The sequence below is a fragment of the Fusarium odoratissimum genome, assembly GCF_000260195.1.
Source record: "Fusarium odoratissimum NRRL 54006 unplaced genomic scaffold supercont1.1, whole genome shotgun sequence".
NCBI lineage: Eukaryota > Fungi > Ascomycota > Sordariomycetes > Hypocreales > Nectriaceae > Fusarium > Fusarium odoratissimum.
In genome coordinates, this window is record NW_022158687.1 from 856,387 (window position 1) to 873,560 (window position 17,174).

Here is a 17,174-nt window from a genome sequence, read left to right on the forward strand (position 1 = left end):
CTAACAATTAAGGCTCCATCTTTCATTAGGGCTCGCTAACGTGAACCTCCAAAAATTGTGTGCGCTATCCACCCCACCTGGGCCAAAAAGTTCCAGTATCGCCAACACCAACAGCAGCATCTTGCTCTTGCGCAGACCACATCTTGCCTCCCACCCCCTCCAGCGCAAAACAACAAAAATCCTTCACAATGGCTGATCGTGGAGCTTCTCGCGGCGGTGGTTTCGGATCCCGAGGCGGTGATCGCGGCCGAGGACGTGGCCGTGGCCGTGGTCGTGGTCGCGGCAAGAACGAGGAGAAGGAGTGGCAGCCCGTCACCAAGCTCGGTCGATTGGTCAAGGCCGGCAAGATCAACAGCATGGAGGAGATCTACCTTCACTCTCTGCCCATCAAGGAGTACCAGATTGTCGACAACTTCCTGCCCAAGCTCAAGGATGAGGTCATGAAGGTGCGATACACAGTTCCCTGAATCTATCACACGAGGAAGCCCTAGAACGAAGCGGAAATACAAAATCGAAGAAGGAGAAAAAAAATACGCAATTGGAAGGGGAAAAACGGCTTGCTAACTCGTCATTCACAAACACAGATCAAGCCCGTCCAGAAGCAGACCCGTGCCGGTCAGCGAACCCGATTCAAGGCCATTGTCATCATTGGTGACTCCGAGGGCCACGTCGGTCTTGGTATCAAGACCTCCAAGGAGGTTGCTACCGCCATCCGTGCCGCTATCATCATTGCCAAGCTCAGCGTCATCCCCGTGCGACGAGGTTACTGGGGTACCAACCTTGGTCAGCCTCACTCCCTGCCCTGCAAGGAGTCTGGCAAGTGCGGTTCCGTCACCGTCCGTGTACGTACACCAACAAAGAAGCGAATATCCTCGAAAAAAAAGAACGTAAAAAACTGACAGTTTTATAGCTCATCCCCGCTCCCCGTGGTACTGGCCTCGTTGCCTCTCCCGCTGTTAAGCGATTCCTCCAGCTTGCCGGTGTCGAGGACGCCTACACCTCCTCCGCCGGTTCCACAAAGACCCTCGAGAACACCCTCAAGGCTACCTTTGTGGCCGTCTCCAACACTTACGGCTTCCTTACCCCCAACCTCTGGAAGGAGACCAAGCTCATCAAGAGTCCCCTGGACGAGTACGCCGACACACTGCGGGAGGGTAAGCGATACTAGAGCTAGAGCGGGAAAGTTTTATGCTGGGAGCTGGAAACTGGTGCCGCGGAGTCACGATTCCTTGTGTTTCATTGCATAGGTTGGCCGGTTAGGACACGTCGGATCTGAGGCTATGAGAAATAATGGCTTAAGGTCTGAATGAAAAAGAAATTTCATCCTTCATGATTGCTTTTTTTGCAAAACAAACATTGGTCCCTCATTATTTACCTGCGTGTGGTGATAAAGAAATGGTGAAAATTGAGAGATTGAGCTAACAACACAAAACTAACTCCAAATACCAAGTCTAGCCAAAGCACCAATAACTAACAACTAATACAAGGATAAAGCAGTAGACCCTACTCAACAGCCGAAAAGCCGATACCAGTCGCATATTTCACTACAAATCAAACAAACTATCTTGGTCTGTCTCCTGGTCCTCTTCTTGCTGCTCTGGCAATTCGGACTCTGGCTCGATAACCTCCAACTCAACCGGGTGAGACTGTATTTCAGTTGTCACTTGTCTGAGTCTCAGCCGCTTAGGCAGAGCCCCGGACAAGCCTTGTCCCCACGTACCAGCGCTGCTCGATTCTGCCTGAGTAGTCCCAGGTTCTGGAGGGGAGACGGAGGAAGAATCAGGCTTAGTCAGGAACGTTGGGACAATTGGTGAAGGTGCTTGGGCACGAGATGAGCGCCGTTCTGAGGATGGGCCTGCTTGAGTTTCTTCCCAAAGTTGCATCGCAGCCTCGTCCATTTCAACATCTGTGCTTCCGACAGAAGAACCCTCCCCTTCAGCGGGCTCATCGTCTGAAAACACGGGCTCGCTTCGAGGCTTACTTTGGGGAATATCACGAGGATTGACCCTGGGCAGCGCACTGGGATCCACTGGGACGTTCTTACGACCAAATAGAGCACTTAGGCGCTGAGTCCAAGTCCGCGGTTCTTCTGTCTCTATACCTACAGCAACATGTTAGTCAGAGTTTGGCGCTACATATTTCAATGCTTACCACTCTTGATGAGATCCTCGATATACTTCTTCTGCAGAGGCGTGTCTCCAAGGAGATACTGAGAAGACCCGGTTGTGAAAGTACGACGAGAATCCGCTAGATCCTGGAACGTGACAGTGAACTCCTCACCAAGACCAGGGAAATGTTGGACTTGGCTTTCGGATGTGTCCATGCTTTCAGTCATGTCAGGAGCCATAGTCGTGGCTTCAGGCTGGACTTCGCGATGCACTTCTCGTTGAACTGTAGGCAATACGGATGAAATAGGTGATTCTGGAGGCGTAGCAACTCGTACTGGGATCCGTGGCGCCTTGGTTGGTTCCGGTGCCAGAGGCGAAGGAGCAGGCCTGTAGAATGTTCCAGATCTGATGCTCTCGGCTGTCGATTCGCTTTGCAGATGAAGCGGCCAACGATTGATATCCCAAAACCGTGGTGCTTTGCCTCTGCGATCAGGATGAGCAAAGGACCAAACTGGCTCACGTCGACGAGGGGATCGAAGCCTCAGTCCTTTTTCATCCACACTGCGATCAATGCGGTTTGGGAATAGCATACTCTTGTTCTCATAAGCCTCGCGGAGAATTGCCTTTCGAACAACATCAACAGTAAACCTGTACGACCGGTTTTGACATCCGTAAGTGATTTCGGGGTATCCAATGTCACCAAACTCATCTGCGGGCTGAGATACACACATGATTTCCGCGTAGTCTGGCCTGGCATAATTGTCCAATGGTACGTTGGGGTTATACTGAGGCAACTCTGGTCGTGTTCTAGTATCTGATTCCCATTGTGACACCATTGTGTCGAGAAAATCGCGGTTACGGCCTTGCTGTTCGGGTGTAAGCTGCCTCCTGTACCTTTCCATCCTCTCTTGAAGTTCCCTTATCGTCCTTCCAAGTCGGAAGCAGAGGCGTTGGAAGAACCCGTGGTTTCTAGACATATCTTTCTCGCTAGCCTCTCTGCCGCTCGCAGTACCAAGCCCAACCCAACTGCGGAGGTTTTCAATTTTGGGAAGACCAAACATGTAGTTACCAAGATCCTCCATCTCTGGGACACTAACGTCTGTTGAGATGGTCATAATTTCATCTTCGTCGTCGCTGTCACCACTATCATCGCTGTCATCGCTGTCGTCATCGTCATCGTCGGGTTGACCACCCCTAGTCGCTTGTACACCTTGCATGTATGCGTCCAGGTCATCGTCAGTGTCGAGCCACCGAACACGTTGCTCAGGATGAAGGTTGGGTACAGAACATGATACACTGTTGTCCTCGTTCAATCTAATCTGTTAGAAAATCGCTCATACTATGGGCTGGATATAGGGGACTTACTTAATCACTCCCCTTTTGTCAAGAAGTTCCAGTTCTTCCAAGGCCTCCTCATTGGAGAATCTCCAGCGCTTCACTGGCCCATCACATACTTCATTGAGTGACACCATGAAATTAGCAAAGTCGTAAGAGCCGGCATTAGCTGAGCCGCTCGGATACATGATGTCCTTAACTCTTTGTTCGAATATGGCAGAGAGAGGACTGATGCCATCATGGTTGATCTTTGGGTCGACAGTGTTGGAATGGATGGATTTCATGCCCAATAATCGCAAAAAGTCTTCCTCCAAGGGACGGATATGAGCCAAATCCTGTGAGCCAGAGACGAAGTCTTCCCCTTTGAAGTCCAGCCCCGTTTCATCCCAAGGCCTGCCCGAGAGCCCCTCAAGCATCAGTTGCGTCATGTCGGCCAGGAAGGGTCGCGGTACTCGTTCGTTTTGTAAGAATATCCGCCTTAGCAGGATTTCGCATCTCCTCAGCAACTCCAGAGTCTTCTTCATGTCGTGATCCAGAAAATCGTAAACAAAAGGACCCATCCAGTTCTTGGGCAAATCCATGATGGGTTCTTCGCGTTCCTCCCACCGCTTGTGACCATAACATTCTTTGACGGCGTGCTCATACGACCAGTTCTTCCAGAATCGCTCTGCTTCGAGGTACCATCTATGCGCCACAGTGTAGCTGAAAGGATCACGAGACTCCTTTTCGGGAACGTCTGCTACCTGCATAGTAGGAAAAAGGATACCTGCGTCTGGCTTCTCTGGAATTCTGGGTGGCGGCAGAATGAGTGTGCGGAAAATGTTGCAGACTGCAAGATTCTCAGAATTGTCCAGATGGCTCAAGGTCTGTTGGAGGGCTGCTCGTTGACTTCCACGAAGTGTGGCAAACGCCTGAAGAGCACTTGGGCTGAAGCTTTTTCGGTCAGATTCCGACTTGAACTTGGCTTCAGATGCTCTAATCAGTTTGTCGGTGGTTGGCATGCCCGAAAAGACGCACTTCTCAAAAGCGTTGTTTTCAATCTTGACCAGCTCATGAAGGGAAGATTGGGAACGAGGTGCAGATCTCCAGAAGTAGGGAGCCTCGGATGCATAAAGATCGATGTACTTTTCGAGAACATCGCCAGGCAACTTGTAGTGAACATCAATGGCTGGTCGAATCTTGTTGAGGAGCGACCTTCGCTCGCCCATTTCACTTTGAGGCTTCTCGACAGTGGTCTCGACACCAGGAATGGGTGGCAGCCTCTTACTATAATTTGGCCACACGTTATCAAATTTGAGATTCAGCCTGGGCTTGCCATAGTGATACTGCTCAAAAATCCAGTGTGTACGAAGCATGCCAATAACTTCATGGAGTTCTGCGCCCCATTCTTCACCCTGCCAATTGTGAAGAAGGTATGAGAAGTACTCAGTCAGCTCTGCAATCTTTTGACCCCAGTTCAGAGTCCGATCGATATCTTCATCGGCAAGGAAGTTTCTCGCACGATGGAGTAGGATCTCTGGCGGCTCAATCTTCCATCCCTTGTAGGGGTAGAGATTAAAGTCGTACTTTGGACCACCAAGCGCTTCAACATAGTCTTTCAGCCAAGCTGTATTCTGTTCTTGGCGAAGCTTTTCACGTCCGGACCCTTCAACTGCTGGTTTGTTGCTACCTTGGTCTACAGGGCCCGTTCGAGTACTAATCACGAAACCGGGAATTAAAGGCTTCTTGGTAGGGGCAGACTGGCCTTCCAGATTATCTACGGGCTCAGCAGGGTCAACGTGGATAGACGGAATATCGCTCGAAGGGCCGGCAGTTTCTGGACCAGCCTGAGAGGGACTTGCTTCGACTCGAGTCCAATGCAACAAACGGCCTTCGGGGCGTGCTCTAGTACGAATTCGCGCAGGCAAGGTAAGTGTACTAGCCAAGTTTGCTCGAGAGGTTCCTTATGAAAGTTAACAGAAAGAAAATATCATAATTCGTATGTTACTTACGCCGTGAAGATTCCCTGGTTTGCTCGTTTCGAGTCTCACGCAAGGCCTTCTTCTGTGCTCGGCGTGGTGACTTTGGCGACCGGCGGCGTGACCCGACCCTCGATCCAGCTCTCTTTCTACCGCTCTCTAGGTCTTGAACCCGTAATTAGTATACGAAACGCCGTTGAACGAGATTGTTTCATACCATCACGGAGCTTTTTGAGGCCTAGATAGGGATATCTACTGTCAAATAACTTTGTGGCAGCAATCAGGCAATTAGCCGACCCCCCCATGAAGTCATCCAGACGTCTACCCAATACCAAGCGCTTCAGTGTAGCTGCGAACTCATTATAGCTCTTGTTTTCTTGAAAGCGAGTGTATGATTGTTGGGCTTCAGGCGGGAGACGCTCAAAATCGAAGCGGAAAGTCAAGAGAATTATTTCTGAGGCATGTAAGTATATCTAACACACAAAAGCTGAAGTCTGCCTTACCCAAGAGGTCCCGGATCCTGTCTGATCGACGGGCCAAGGCTGAGCTACTCGCCAAAGCTGGCGCATCTTCTGAAGGGGGGTTGCCAGCCAGGTTAAGCCCTGGGATGCGTGAAGCACTTCCCTCATCCATAGGCCCCGCCATGGCGAGTTGATGGTGATCGGAGATACGGTATCGGACTCAAAAATTATTAGGCAAGGGAACAATGACTGTGAAGGAGGTGGTGAGCTTCCAGGTCGGATTGAAGAAAAGAAAAAAGGAAGCCAGAGGAAATGGGACATGGTATGAAGTGAAAGAAGAAGAATCTATCTACCCCTCTTTCAACAGGTCAATACAAGCATTGGCAGTTCCATCCTCTGCCTAGAATGAACAAAGGAATGCATTCAGGGACAGCCAGCATGGGCATTGACATCTTCCATCATCTCATTCACAATAAGTTTAACAAAGAAGTCGGCAAGCCCGCTCCGCATTGAGCACAGAGCTCCCGTATAAGAAAGCCAAAAATACACTCACTAGGACAAAATTGCGGCGGAGATTCAATCACGCTGGTGTTTAGAATGAAGTGAAAGGTTCGCAATCCGTTATTTCTTTGTTTGTTAACTTGACGCCACAATCCAAGATGGTCGCAATGCCCAACCGTAAGGGGGACAAAGAAATGAACTGAATTCGGTTCAATTGAGCTTGTGTGCTGGCGTAGAAAAACATACGGAATGATTTGAGACAGTCAAGTCTGAAGAATCCTTCATTCACTGCTACTCTCCTGTCTGTAGCAAAGCAATCGCGCAACCATGGCTAGAAAGAATGGTGGAAACACCAAGAAGGATTCCGGAAGACGGATTCGCCGACAAACAGAAGGGACATCGATTGCCCCTAGGCTCGGACAGCGTCCAGGGAGGTCTCCAGCCAATCGTGAAATCAACCTCAGACTTAGACGAAGTCAGCGACTCCAAAGTGCGAGACCACAGCTGTTTCCAGCACCGCCTCACATGGGAGAAGTAGCAGCAGCGGAAGGCTATTCTGCGCAAAGTCAAGGGGAACAGACGGCAGCATCGACTAGTTCACCTGATACATCTGCACAAATGTCCTCTGCTGCTCATGAGCCCTCGAAGGCCCGAAAGCCAATTCCTCCGGATTGGAGACCACCATTGGCCATTGGTGAATCTCTTGGGGATAATCTGAGCCGCCTGGAAGAAGCAGAGCGATCAGTGCTTCAGTGGGAAGCTATTGTCGAAAATGCTCGGATAACTCAGCCGTTAGCAGACTTATCCGGTCTCGAACAGCAACTGCACAAAGCCAGACAGAGATTCTCACAGATGGAAGATACCGATGAAAACTTAATACCTGTGTAAGTCAGCCCGCTCGAAGGGCTATGGTGGCATATGTACTGACCTTCCAGTGATGAGCTAGAGACAACCAAACGACAACGGATTCAACAACGAATAGGTCTTTTGAAAGCATCACTTGAGAGAAGTGAGTGTCCAGTTGGCGATACCAACATACGCGCTGCGATCCGGGCGTACCAGTCCGGGCGTATTAAGTGCTGGGACAAGTGGACGCTTCTGTATGCCGGTAATGTGGTAGACTTCTGTCCCTCATACGAGTCTTTTACCCTTGATCGAGACGAGAGGCTCGATCGATATCATAGCATGTACGGTGATGGCTGGCTCTGGTATGAGGCACCTTTAGCACCAAATGGTAACTACCAACCTGAACAGTTAATGGCTGCCACTTGGGCCCAGCCTTCTGGGTCATGCAGTGCCCTGACGGACTACCATTCTCATGCGTGGTCTATTCATATGGGCTTCCAGCGCGTGAAGGGATTTCACAGCCGCTTTATCTCAAGGCTGAATGATCCTAGCCCTATGGATACTGGAAAAGTCCTTCCATATGAGACGAGAATGAGAGAACATGGCTCGCCCGGGAGAGGCACGTGCTTTGTCGAAGATGACAGTACGGCGCCCCGAGTATGCTTTCATATGCAACTCGACAGTGGAGCCACTCATCCTTCTCTGCACAAGACCGATATGGCCTATCTGGCTATCGACCGCAAGACGTACCCAGCGCAAACTCACACTACAGTCGCAACTGCAAATTCAACCACAGTTGCGGCGTTGTATGAAATACGCGTTGACATTTGCCGACACAACGGGGAGTCACTTGTGGGTGAAGAGCCAGTCTTCCCGAATGCTCGTCGACAAATTGGTGGGATCGTACCAGTCATGGTATTAGTTGAGTCAACAGCAGACCAAAGCAAACCATTGGCCGAATGGTATAAAGAGGCTTTGAAGAATGGCGAGGATGTCTCCGAGGAAGCGATGGCCGCACGTTATAAGGGCCAAGATGAATCCCGTCTGTCTGGAATGCTCCCGTTTCAAGTGTGCTACTTCTCTGGAGCTCCCGGGGCACCAACCTTCTGGTTCGGAGAAGACCGGCGCGATGTACTCGGAGCGGATCGCATGCCAGGTCATCAACGATGGGAACGACATAAGAAAGCCTATATCGTAAAGCGCCCGGCCGAGTTCGAGGATTTGGATCGTCCAACGGTTATATTCGAACACAAGGGCAACGGCATAAGACTTGTTGACATGGACTCTAAGGAAGACAAGGGCACAAGTATATTGAGCGTTGAAAGACAAGTGACCTTAAAAGCAGGAGAAACACCGCAGAAGAAAACCTTTCCAGGCAAGGGTACCTCATCGAAGTCAGGATCAACGAAGAGGAAAAGAAGACAGCAATCATAGCTGGGTAGATGAGCTGCACTATTGTTTTGCGAAGACAAGGAGGTTGCGTTTCGCAGAATTGGCTAGAATTGATACGTGCTTTCAGCTATAGCCACATTGCGCTGGAATTTTTCACGAATAAGATTTATGATGTTAATCAGGAGTATTTCTCGAGTCCATGCGAACAATGATAGATCGAAGTTGTAGCAGCGAAGATGGAACTCGAGATAGACCTAGATGGGGTCTCCAGCCACAAGTGGCTCCTTCCTGCCGATCTTGATCTACGGCAGCGGGGATAAACTGGGCTTATTCCTGGCCGCCACGATCTTGATTGAAAGTCAATGCTTGGCAGGAATGAAGCATTTGTCCATTGACTGATTCCGTAAATATCAACATTTAGAGGAACTCATGTCGTATTAGGTGGAGAATGTTGCATATATCTCGGTACAATCTCTTGTAAGACGTCAATAGCGAAAACAAGACTCGGTTACACGCAGGTAATATTCATCCATGAAAAGAATGGAACTAACGATCACATGGATCCGATGGCCCAATCCAATGACAGCATCTTCATACTGTCCCTTTCTACTAAGCGGGTGCTGCAGCAACAACCGTGCAGCTTAAGAGCATTAAGAGTTGGTCAACGAGCTAATTAAGAATAACTCTATTAAGCCAAGACATTACATATATCAATGTCTTATACAGTAACTCTATCAATATTGAATAAGGTATCCAAGTACCTATTCATATACGAATATCATTCATTTCGCTCTCATCATCGCCTCCACATATTGTCTAGGCAGTCAGCCTTAAGTCTTCAAGACTGCCTTACCGCGTGAGATGGATGGATTTCATCAAATGTTCTGATTTGGCAAAGGCGCTTTTGAATGCTGACAGGACCCTGAACCTGGTAAATTGATTACACGTCGAAAAGGGAAGAGGAAAGGCAAGCGTTTAGCATTAGGGCCTTTCACAGACGGGTTGGGGTTTTATTGTTTCAGTGAAAAAGCAATACTTCTGCCACTATTTTTCTTTGACGTTTCTCTCGTTTCTTGGAAGACTGCTGAGAGGGTTGCATCTTTCAGCTTCAGCTCCGATTTCCTTCCTTTTACCTGCATAAACTCCACTCTGCACTCCACGTTCAGGCTGAGCCTCCAGTGTCTTCCATCCCATGCCATTCCCATCCGACCCGTATCCTAACCTATCCATTTCTCTTTGGATCAGATTCTTCTTCCATTCTTTAGCTGCAAGCACTTCTGCTTATTGACCTGCTTCTTCCGGCTTCTGGTCCGATTCGAAGCTTGAACAACCCCTCTTCGGACGTCATCCTGGCTGGTGATGCTCTCGTCATTTTCAACAACATAGCGTCTTCCGATAATCTTCAACTCACAGCGCTTCGAATTATTGACCAGAGCGCTGCTTGTTGCCCCCACCTAGATCTTGGCAACATTGACGCATTCCTCCTAGACACCCGCACTCTGGGAATAGTACAACACCTCCAGTAGCTGGAGAGTAAAACGATATCCTTGCTTTAGTGGGAGCCTAGTACCCAACACGAGCACCCGCCGTCTTTCGCACGCAGCTACTGGTCTCGTCGCCAGGGCTCCATAAGCTTCCCCCTCCACCAACCTGCAATCGACACTTAGCAACTCTTGGATTCATGAACACCACTACATCACCAATTTCTCAGCATTTACGCTCAATTCTGGCATCGCAACTCTCCACACGCCCTGGCTCTGGCGTAGCCCGACGCTTTCGTCGCCATCGGGACTCAGCCAGCCGCCCCCTCCGCTCCCGATCCCGCTTCGTCGCCGTCATCTCCCCCCACTCGACACCGCCGCTCTAGGTACCGTTCCTCACTAGGATACTCGGCTCACAGGGCCTCACAAACCTTAAGCCTGACGCTGCATCAACAAAGCCACGATCATGTCGGGCCCTGCGAGCGTGAGGGTCTCGGGTCCTCCAAACAGTAGCTTTCTCGTGGGCTATCCTGGTATCTCTGCGACTCTGGTACGTCAATCTCAGCTTCAGCTTGTCTTTGCTTACGCCCTCATCCTTACCTCACCAGTTCAAGTGCGCCGGGCCTCGTTATGCTGACATTGGTGGTTTCTGTAGCCGCGCATCGAAGGAAAAGTCGAAATTCGCCCTGGGCAAGGTTTTTCCATGCCCGTACCCGTATCCCTCGTTCGAATATGTCTTCAGCGCCGAGAAACAATACATCCCGATGCCGACAGCATTGCGAAACGACATCTAGGCGCTCCCCGCCGCGAGACCACGGATCTAGTCGGAAAAGAGCAGCTCCTCTTTCGCTGCTCATCTGGAAAGGAGGCCGAGAGGATCATTGCTATGGATCTACCGTTCGTTCTGTTTATTCCTTTTGGTCGCGGCGGCGAAGAGTCGAATCGTCGTATACCTCCAGCGTCCCTCCAACTACCCAGCCGAACCGCCGAAACATACTACGAGCTCGTCGTTACTGTTCAGCAAGGCCACAGCAACCAGTACAAGTACACTTTTCCAATACCTTTACAACGCTACGATACACTTTCTACCTTCGGAATGTATAACAAGCCCGAATCCAAATTGGTCACTAACGATAATATCGTACACCTCGGCATCAATCTACCACGGTGGAGCTACGGCCCCAGTGATCCCATCACAGTATATATCAAACTGTCACCAAACCTCGATTGGTTAAGTAAAGCGAAACGCGTCACAATTGAAAAGATTACCTTGACTGTTGAGGAGGAAATCACATTCAACCCAGAAGGTGATGAACCTACGAAAAAGATAAACAGGATCTCGAAACAGGTGCAACCGGTTAAGACAAAGATGCCAGAGGCGGGTTACGCCACAAACGTCGGGCTGACATTTCCATCCAAGGATCTGAGAGATCCAGAAGGCGTCGTCAGGCGGGGGAAGCCCCAATTTCCTCTTTACGAAGTCACATCATTTACCACGACTTCTACCCTTTACAAAATCGAGTTCTACTTGGTTATTAAGGTATGCTCTCTTCGGGTTTCCATGCCTCGCCTGCGCTAACAGTCCAAGGTCAATCTTAGTGGTGCCCGAGATGTAATGATACGTCAGCCGATTGTCATCTGCCCGTTAGATCAACAGGCCTGTAAGGAAGAGATGGACGCTATAGAACAGGCGGCCAAAGACGCCTCTCACGTGGATCCGAACAACCCGATGCTTCCAGCGCCGACTGTTATTCTCGCCAACGACCGCGATTCATTACGAGCATTGGGTCTATGTATGGTTGGAGGCCAGAAGAAGCCATTCATTGAATGATGAACTAGGAGGTCCAGGGATGGCTTTTAAGAACCTTTTTGCCATGCGCCACGCTCACCCGAAGATGGCAGGACGCCGTTGCGCCAATGAGCCGCAACTGAAGCCGCGTCGGGAGTATATCTCCCATGCCAGATCCAGCGTAACGGCACAACGGTAGAGAAATAGGTCGCACGACGGCATATGAAAGGACCTGGCGAGAACGGAACTAAGCTATCGAGGTTCCCTCCAGTTGAAGTATACCCAGGGGTGTTTGCATTTTGGGGAAACCGGCGAAGAGGGGATAGGGCTCTTGTAATACCGGGCATAGTTCATGGCGTTCCGGGGGGGCTTCAGGGAAAGGAATGAGCACAGGCAGTGGGCAAGTGCACGATGTAAATGTTCCACATGTCATAGTGATATGAATGAAATATATTGAATCTTATGAAGCCATGAGTTTTACAGATTGGTCTAATGAGTCATTTTCTGAGGGCATGAGTAGAGTTGATCCATACTCCGAGCATGAGGAGCTGAACTCGACATAAAGGAGATTGCACCAAGGAAAACACCTTCGAAAGACAATGGGAAACAATGGAGGGTCATTGTACTTGAGAAACAGAACGGAAGGATTGTTTGAGAATTACAGAGAGGATTGCATAAACCTCAAGCATGATCCTATAGAGACAAACAAGCAGCACAAATTATCCAGATCATCGGTTCTCGCCAATAACAATAACAAACAAATCAAGCAAGACAAACATCTAAGCAATGACGGAAACAGCAAAAATTGAATCGCTATTTTGCTAACTGGAGGGTTCGAACCTCCGCGGTTTCCCACTGCGGGTTTGGTTTCTGATTAGAACCTAAACACAGCGCCTTAACCACTCGGCCAAGTTAGCGATGATGATTCGTTGATTGTTAAAAACGCCTGCGTTGTCAGAGTATATACTACCACAGCTTTGGTGGGGGCAGAAAATATCAATATCGGAGCTCATAGGTTTGCATAAAATTATCTTTCAACATCAGTTCACGCCAATCGACCGAAGATTGTTCTCGACGCCTCCGAAGCCCTCTCCGACAATATCTCAAGCGATTTTAATATCACCTGAAGCTTAAGAAAGCTCTTTCGCCATATAATCGCCATGGCTTTTGACGACGACGATAATCCCAGTACCTTAGCACAACCGGTCAAAAGCACCAATGGTGCTGCTACAGAAGATGTCGACGATGACGCGCCGGATGTTAACCTCTTCCTATCCATGTTCGATAAGCATGGTGTATCAAGCAAAGCTATTCGCAAGGGCGAGAAGGATTTCGAGTCACATGGCACCCGTGCACAAGATGGTCTTCTCGAAGCGAGTCGCACTGTCTTGGATAATGTCCTAGGCTACACAAGGATACATCGCGAAGATTCCTGGGTTCGAGGATGGTGTTTTACCGACTGGTGGGCCAAGGTAGAGGAAGCTGGCGAGAAGGAGGGCTTGTGGCTACGTGACAGAGTTGTCATGGTTGAGCATGAGCGCGGAACATGGCAGAAAGATATTGGACGGGCGGTACCTGCACACAAGGAGCGCTTGGGTACGGGGAAAGTCTGGCTTTTGCCTGAGGAGGCTATTTTTCTCATCGAGAGAGGGACCATGGATCTCTGGTGGCCAAATCGACAACTGGAGGATATCCTACCCCACGCTGATGGAAAACCGAAGACGGATATGGGACCTGACGACTATGATGCCGGGCTGCCTTTGAGTCTTGAGGCAGCATATTCACTTTTTATCGGAAACGAGGGTGAGAGGGGCAAAATCACATTACCACAATACCAGGTTTACTCGCATCTGAAGCGAGCAGGCTTCTACGTTCTACGCGCGCCACCCTATGAGGCACCAACACCAACACCCCAATCCAAGACTCTATGGCAGTGGCTATTCTCATTCTTTAACTCAGAATCACAACCAAAGCGAAACCCATCTGGACCTCTTGTTCAGCCGGGTCTTTACCGCGCTTATAGACCTATCTACGACCAACTTGCCATTCTTCCCCGCCACAAACCACTACCTACACCTCCCATAGTTCATCCTCCCCAAGATCCTTGGCGAGTTTTCTTTCACGTATGGAAATCAGGTGGCGCGCCATTCTCGAAAAAGAACCCACCACCACCTGATTTCCGCTTTGCGGTGGTCGACGCAAGCGATACATGCGTTCCAACGCTCGAACAAATCGAAGCTCTTCTAGAATCTACACCTTACGACCCACCCAGTGAGGCTTGGAAGGGCCCTGGAGGACGGATGTATCAGCGACTAAAGCACGGACACCGCAACGTGCTGGTAGCGATTGTGGATCGCGGCCTCGTCAACTTTATGAGATTTGGCGAAGGAGCATTTGGAGAGGAGAGATTGTTTGAGAGATTTGATAATCAGGGAGGCCAGAGAGGTGGACCAAAGACAGGTCGTGGTGGAGGCAGAGGACGCGGTCGGGGTAGAGGCCGTGGTCGAGGACGGGGGAGGTGATGTCAGCTACAATGAAGAAATGAAATGCAACGACATCGAATGAATTGACGTCAGAACCTGATCGTACTATGTTTGCAACGGATTATGCAGATGAGCTGACGTGTGTCAGGTTTTCTCATGGTGCTATAGTAAGAGTGATCTCGTTGGTTGACATGCTATACTGACAGACTAAGTTACCTATCGCAATCAACTACTCATAATCATCGGGAAAACTCGTATTTACTGCACTCAACTTATTGTCAGACTCACAATGTCAGAACTTGGGCTCTGAGCTGGGAAACTTTGGCAGTTTCTTCTGGCTATGAGTGTCATATGCGGCCCAACTACAAAACCGCCACCAAGAGTTTTGATGAGTGAAAATATTTGCAGCCATGGTAATTTACCCACAAGTGTATTTCAACATGAGATATGAGTCAGGTTTTACATTAAACAGGCAACCCTCGGCAAAGAGTATCGACTGGTTCGCTTGTCTTCAAGTTCAACCAGTCGCATCTATGTGCTACCCGGGAGGCGTTTCACAGACATGACAATTCCAACAATTACACTCGATTACCGTCGAATCTCCGGAACGCAAAATCCTTGCCTTGAACGAGAACGAAAGTGGCGTTGTTCCAGAGACCGAATGTGCAGTTGTGACAGACGAATCACATTGTGATCACAGCGAGACACTATTTGGATAAGTTGACAACTCAATTTGGCAGAAGTCGACCAACAAAAATGAGGGAATTAATGGCAACACGGCATAAAAGACTCTGAAACTCAGACAGGCATATTATGCTGATAGACAATGCAGAGAAGCATAATTGGCGCGACGCTGTGACTTGCCTTAACCATACACAGTAAAAGAGTTGGTGATTTGCGAGACGTGCATAATTGGCAGAGAGGCACGGTAACTCATGATAACCAACCAGGACGACCTAGCAGTGGATATCATCGGCTCCTATTCAATTGAGAATGAGCTTAGGGAACGAGGAAAAACTTGGACTTTTACAATTCTCAGTGACATAAAAACCGAGATAGGTGTAGGATAACTTAAAGTGAACTTAGTAGGCTCTTTGACTAGTCCATTTTCGTCCCCACATGTGAAGGTCTCAAAGACCTCTGACACCCTGAGGAAAGTCCAATTTTTCTTAATAATAAAATTTACAGGGGTTGCTGAATTGTCGGGACTTAGTGGGTGAGATGGGCCGATCGCGAAGAGATTGGGAACTTTGACGTTGAATCTGATGACAAGCGAGTCATGTAATATGAGTTGAAGTTTCACAAGTCTTTTGAGGAAAAATATGTAGATGATCAGAGTCTTTTCGCACTTGGCGTCATTGTTGTAAACATGTCCTCAGAAACTCATTCTTTCGTAAGCACTTGTACTAGATATCTTGCTTGACTGTCTCGGCGACCTCCAGATGGAGCGACGCTGACGAGAAGTCAGTAATCAACTCGTGTAAGCAAAGAAGAGGCAGGATTGGAGAAGACTGGCCGCGGGCGCTATACCGGCATGGTGCTATTTATCCGTCCTTAGCCCTGCCACTATGTGCGTTACCGTACAATTCTGTACAACCGTCGGTTGTTGAGATGAGCTGAGTTGAGCTAATGTCCGTTGGAGTTTCGAGGGTTGATACCCTTTTTCGTTTTCAACCTCGGCAGTTTCACGGTGCAATTGAGTTGTCGACGAAGTCTACCATGTGGTCATGAGTTTGAAGGGACGGCTCTCATCAGATATTCATGTGAGATCGCCCAAGAGATGAATTGGGTGATGACTCTGTCAGGAAGCTGAACTGCTATAAAAGACGAACGATGCCCAAATTGAGAGGCGTGTTTCAGTGTTTAGATAGGGCGTGCGTATAAGCGCGGGAAACCATGAAGTTGCGAGATTACAGATTTTCCCGCAAAAAGACTCGCTGTTCTCTATTGGCTACCGTCCAGAGCTGGAACACAATGCTGTTACATGATTGGCTAAAAAGAGCCAAATATGTCATCATAATCATAACGTACTGGCACTATTCAATCAGCACATGCCTCAACTTTTCACTTTCCGGCATATGCAACATGAGGATATTGACTTTTTGGAGTGCTACCGCAAGTCAAGGTTTCAAATTAACAACGTGAAAGTGCCGGATTGAGCTAATTTTGTTGGCGATGAGGAGAAGAGAAGAACGGGAGAGTTGTCGGGACTTGTGATGTGATGTGGAAGGGTTTATTGGCTTGAGCTTGTGACTATTGATGGAAATCGTGGCATCATTGCTGCTATCAAGCCAGGCTTGTCTTGGCGCTGCGCTGCTGCTAGGGGGCGGTGTTGCGCTGGCTGGCTGAGTCGATCAGTCACAGAGGGTGAACCATTGCCAGCGATTAGTGGTAGGAGAACGATTTATTGTATCACTCTGTAACCTGACAGTGCTCGTTGCCAATTTGGAATCTCGTATCCTTGGCATCTAGCCTACACGTCTATTCACCGGGCCTTAGTGTTCAGAGGGAGCGGTGTCAGTGTATGCGTCAGTAGTTGTCAACTAGCACGGGTAGAATGATGCACAACCCCATAGGTGCCGTTGAGGGGAATTGGAAAGACACATTGGAAATGATGCGACATGATAAAGTTCAATAAAAATACAAGGGTCATTGTTGATTAGAGTTGCTGTATCGGCACATCGAGTCGCGTCGAGTACAGAACTTGACAACACCTTATCTAAGAGACTGTGAACCTATGGGGGTGACTGAGGATGTTCATAGGCGTGTATGTAGTATTGCATGAGCTGGTCTAAAGCGTCCACCTATGAGATGTTTCAT

General features: G+C 49.1%; 5 protein-coding genes and 1 non-coding gene across 9 annotated transcripts; 4 read left to right on the forward strand and 2 right to left on the reverse strand.

The window, feature by feature from the left end:
- Positions 1–18: 18 nt before the first annotated feature.
- Positions 19–2,150, forward strand: FOIG_00317 (40S ribosomal protein S2). The gene is made up of 3 exons (XM_031196400.1): positions 19–446; positions 585–842; positions 911–2,150. Exons 1-3 carry the CDS (start codon positions 189–191, stop codon positions 1,166–1,168), a joined length of 774 nt encoding a protein of 257 aa, XP_031072167.1. The 5' UTR covers positions 19–188; the 3' UTR covers positions 1,169–2,150.
- Positions 1,331–7,199, reverse strand: FOIG_00318 (uncharacterized protein). The gene is made up of 7 exons (XM_031196401.1): positions 6,416–7,199; positions 5,905–6,111; positions 5,619–5,855; positions 5,435–5,566; positions 3,474–5,385; positions 2,152–3,422; positions 1,331–2,101 (listed from the first exon to the last, which is right to left on the reverse strand). Exons 2-7 carry the CDS (start codon positions 6,044–6,046, stop codon positions 1,545–1,547), a joined length of 4,251 nt encoding a protein of 1,416 aa, XP_031072168.1. The 5' UTR covers positions 6,047–6,111; positions 6,416–7,199; the 3' UTR covers positions 1,331–1,544.
- On the forward strand, positions 6,691–8,643 carry FOIG_00319 (uncharacterized protein; the record flags this gene model as incomplete). Its single annotated transcript, XM_031196402.1, has 2 exons — positions 6,691–7,247; positions 7,299–8,643. The coding sequence occupies 2 exons, from the start codon at positions 6,691–6,693 to the stop codon at positions 8,641–8,643; spliced, it is 1,902 nt and encodes a 633-aa protein (XP_031072169.1).
- Positions 8,644–9,727: 1,084 nt separating this feature from the next.
- FOIG_00320 (uncharacterized protein) lies at positions 9,728–12,562 on the forward strand. Of its 4 annotated transcripts, XM_031196404.1 has the most exons (4): positions 9,728–10,468; positions 10,520–10,632; positions 10,738–11,622; positions 11,671–12,562. In XM_031196404.1, exons 2-4 carry the CDS (start codon positions 10,549–10,551, stop codon positions 11,911–11,913), a joined length of 1,212 nt encoding a protein of 403 aa, XP_031072171.1. In that variant the 5' UTR covers positions 9,728–10,468; positions 10,520–10,548; the 3' UTR covers positions 11,914–12,562. The 4 variants fall into 4 exon arrangements, with proteins under 4 accessions (XP_031072171.1, XP_031072170.1, XP_031072173.1 ...); XM_031196403.1 differs by having other exon boundaries at positions 9,728–10,632; XM_031196406.1 differs by having other exon boundaries at positions 9,728–10,632; positions 10,738–12,562.
- Positions 12,563–12,690: 128 nt separating this feature from the next.
- On the reverse strand, positions 12,691–12,788 carry FOIG_00321. The gene has a single exon. It is a non-coding gene; the product is annotated as a tRNA-Leu (tRNA).
- A 104-nt stretch (positions 12,789–12,892) lies between these two features.
- On the forward strand, positions 12,893–14,606 carry FOIG_00322 (uncharacterized protein). The gene has a single exon (XM_031196407.1). It carries the CDS (start codon positions 13,032–13,034, stop codon positions 14,391–14,393), a length of 1,362 nt encoding a protein of 453 aa, XP_031072174.1. The 5' UTR covers positions 12,893–13,031; the 3' UTR covers positions 14,394–14,606.
- The last annotated feature ends 2,568 nt before the right edge of the window (positions 14,607–17,174 follow it).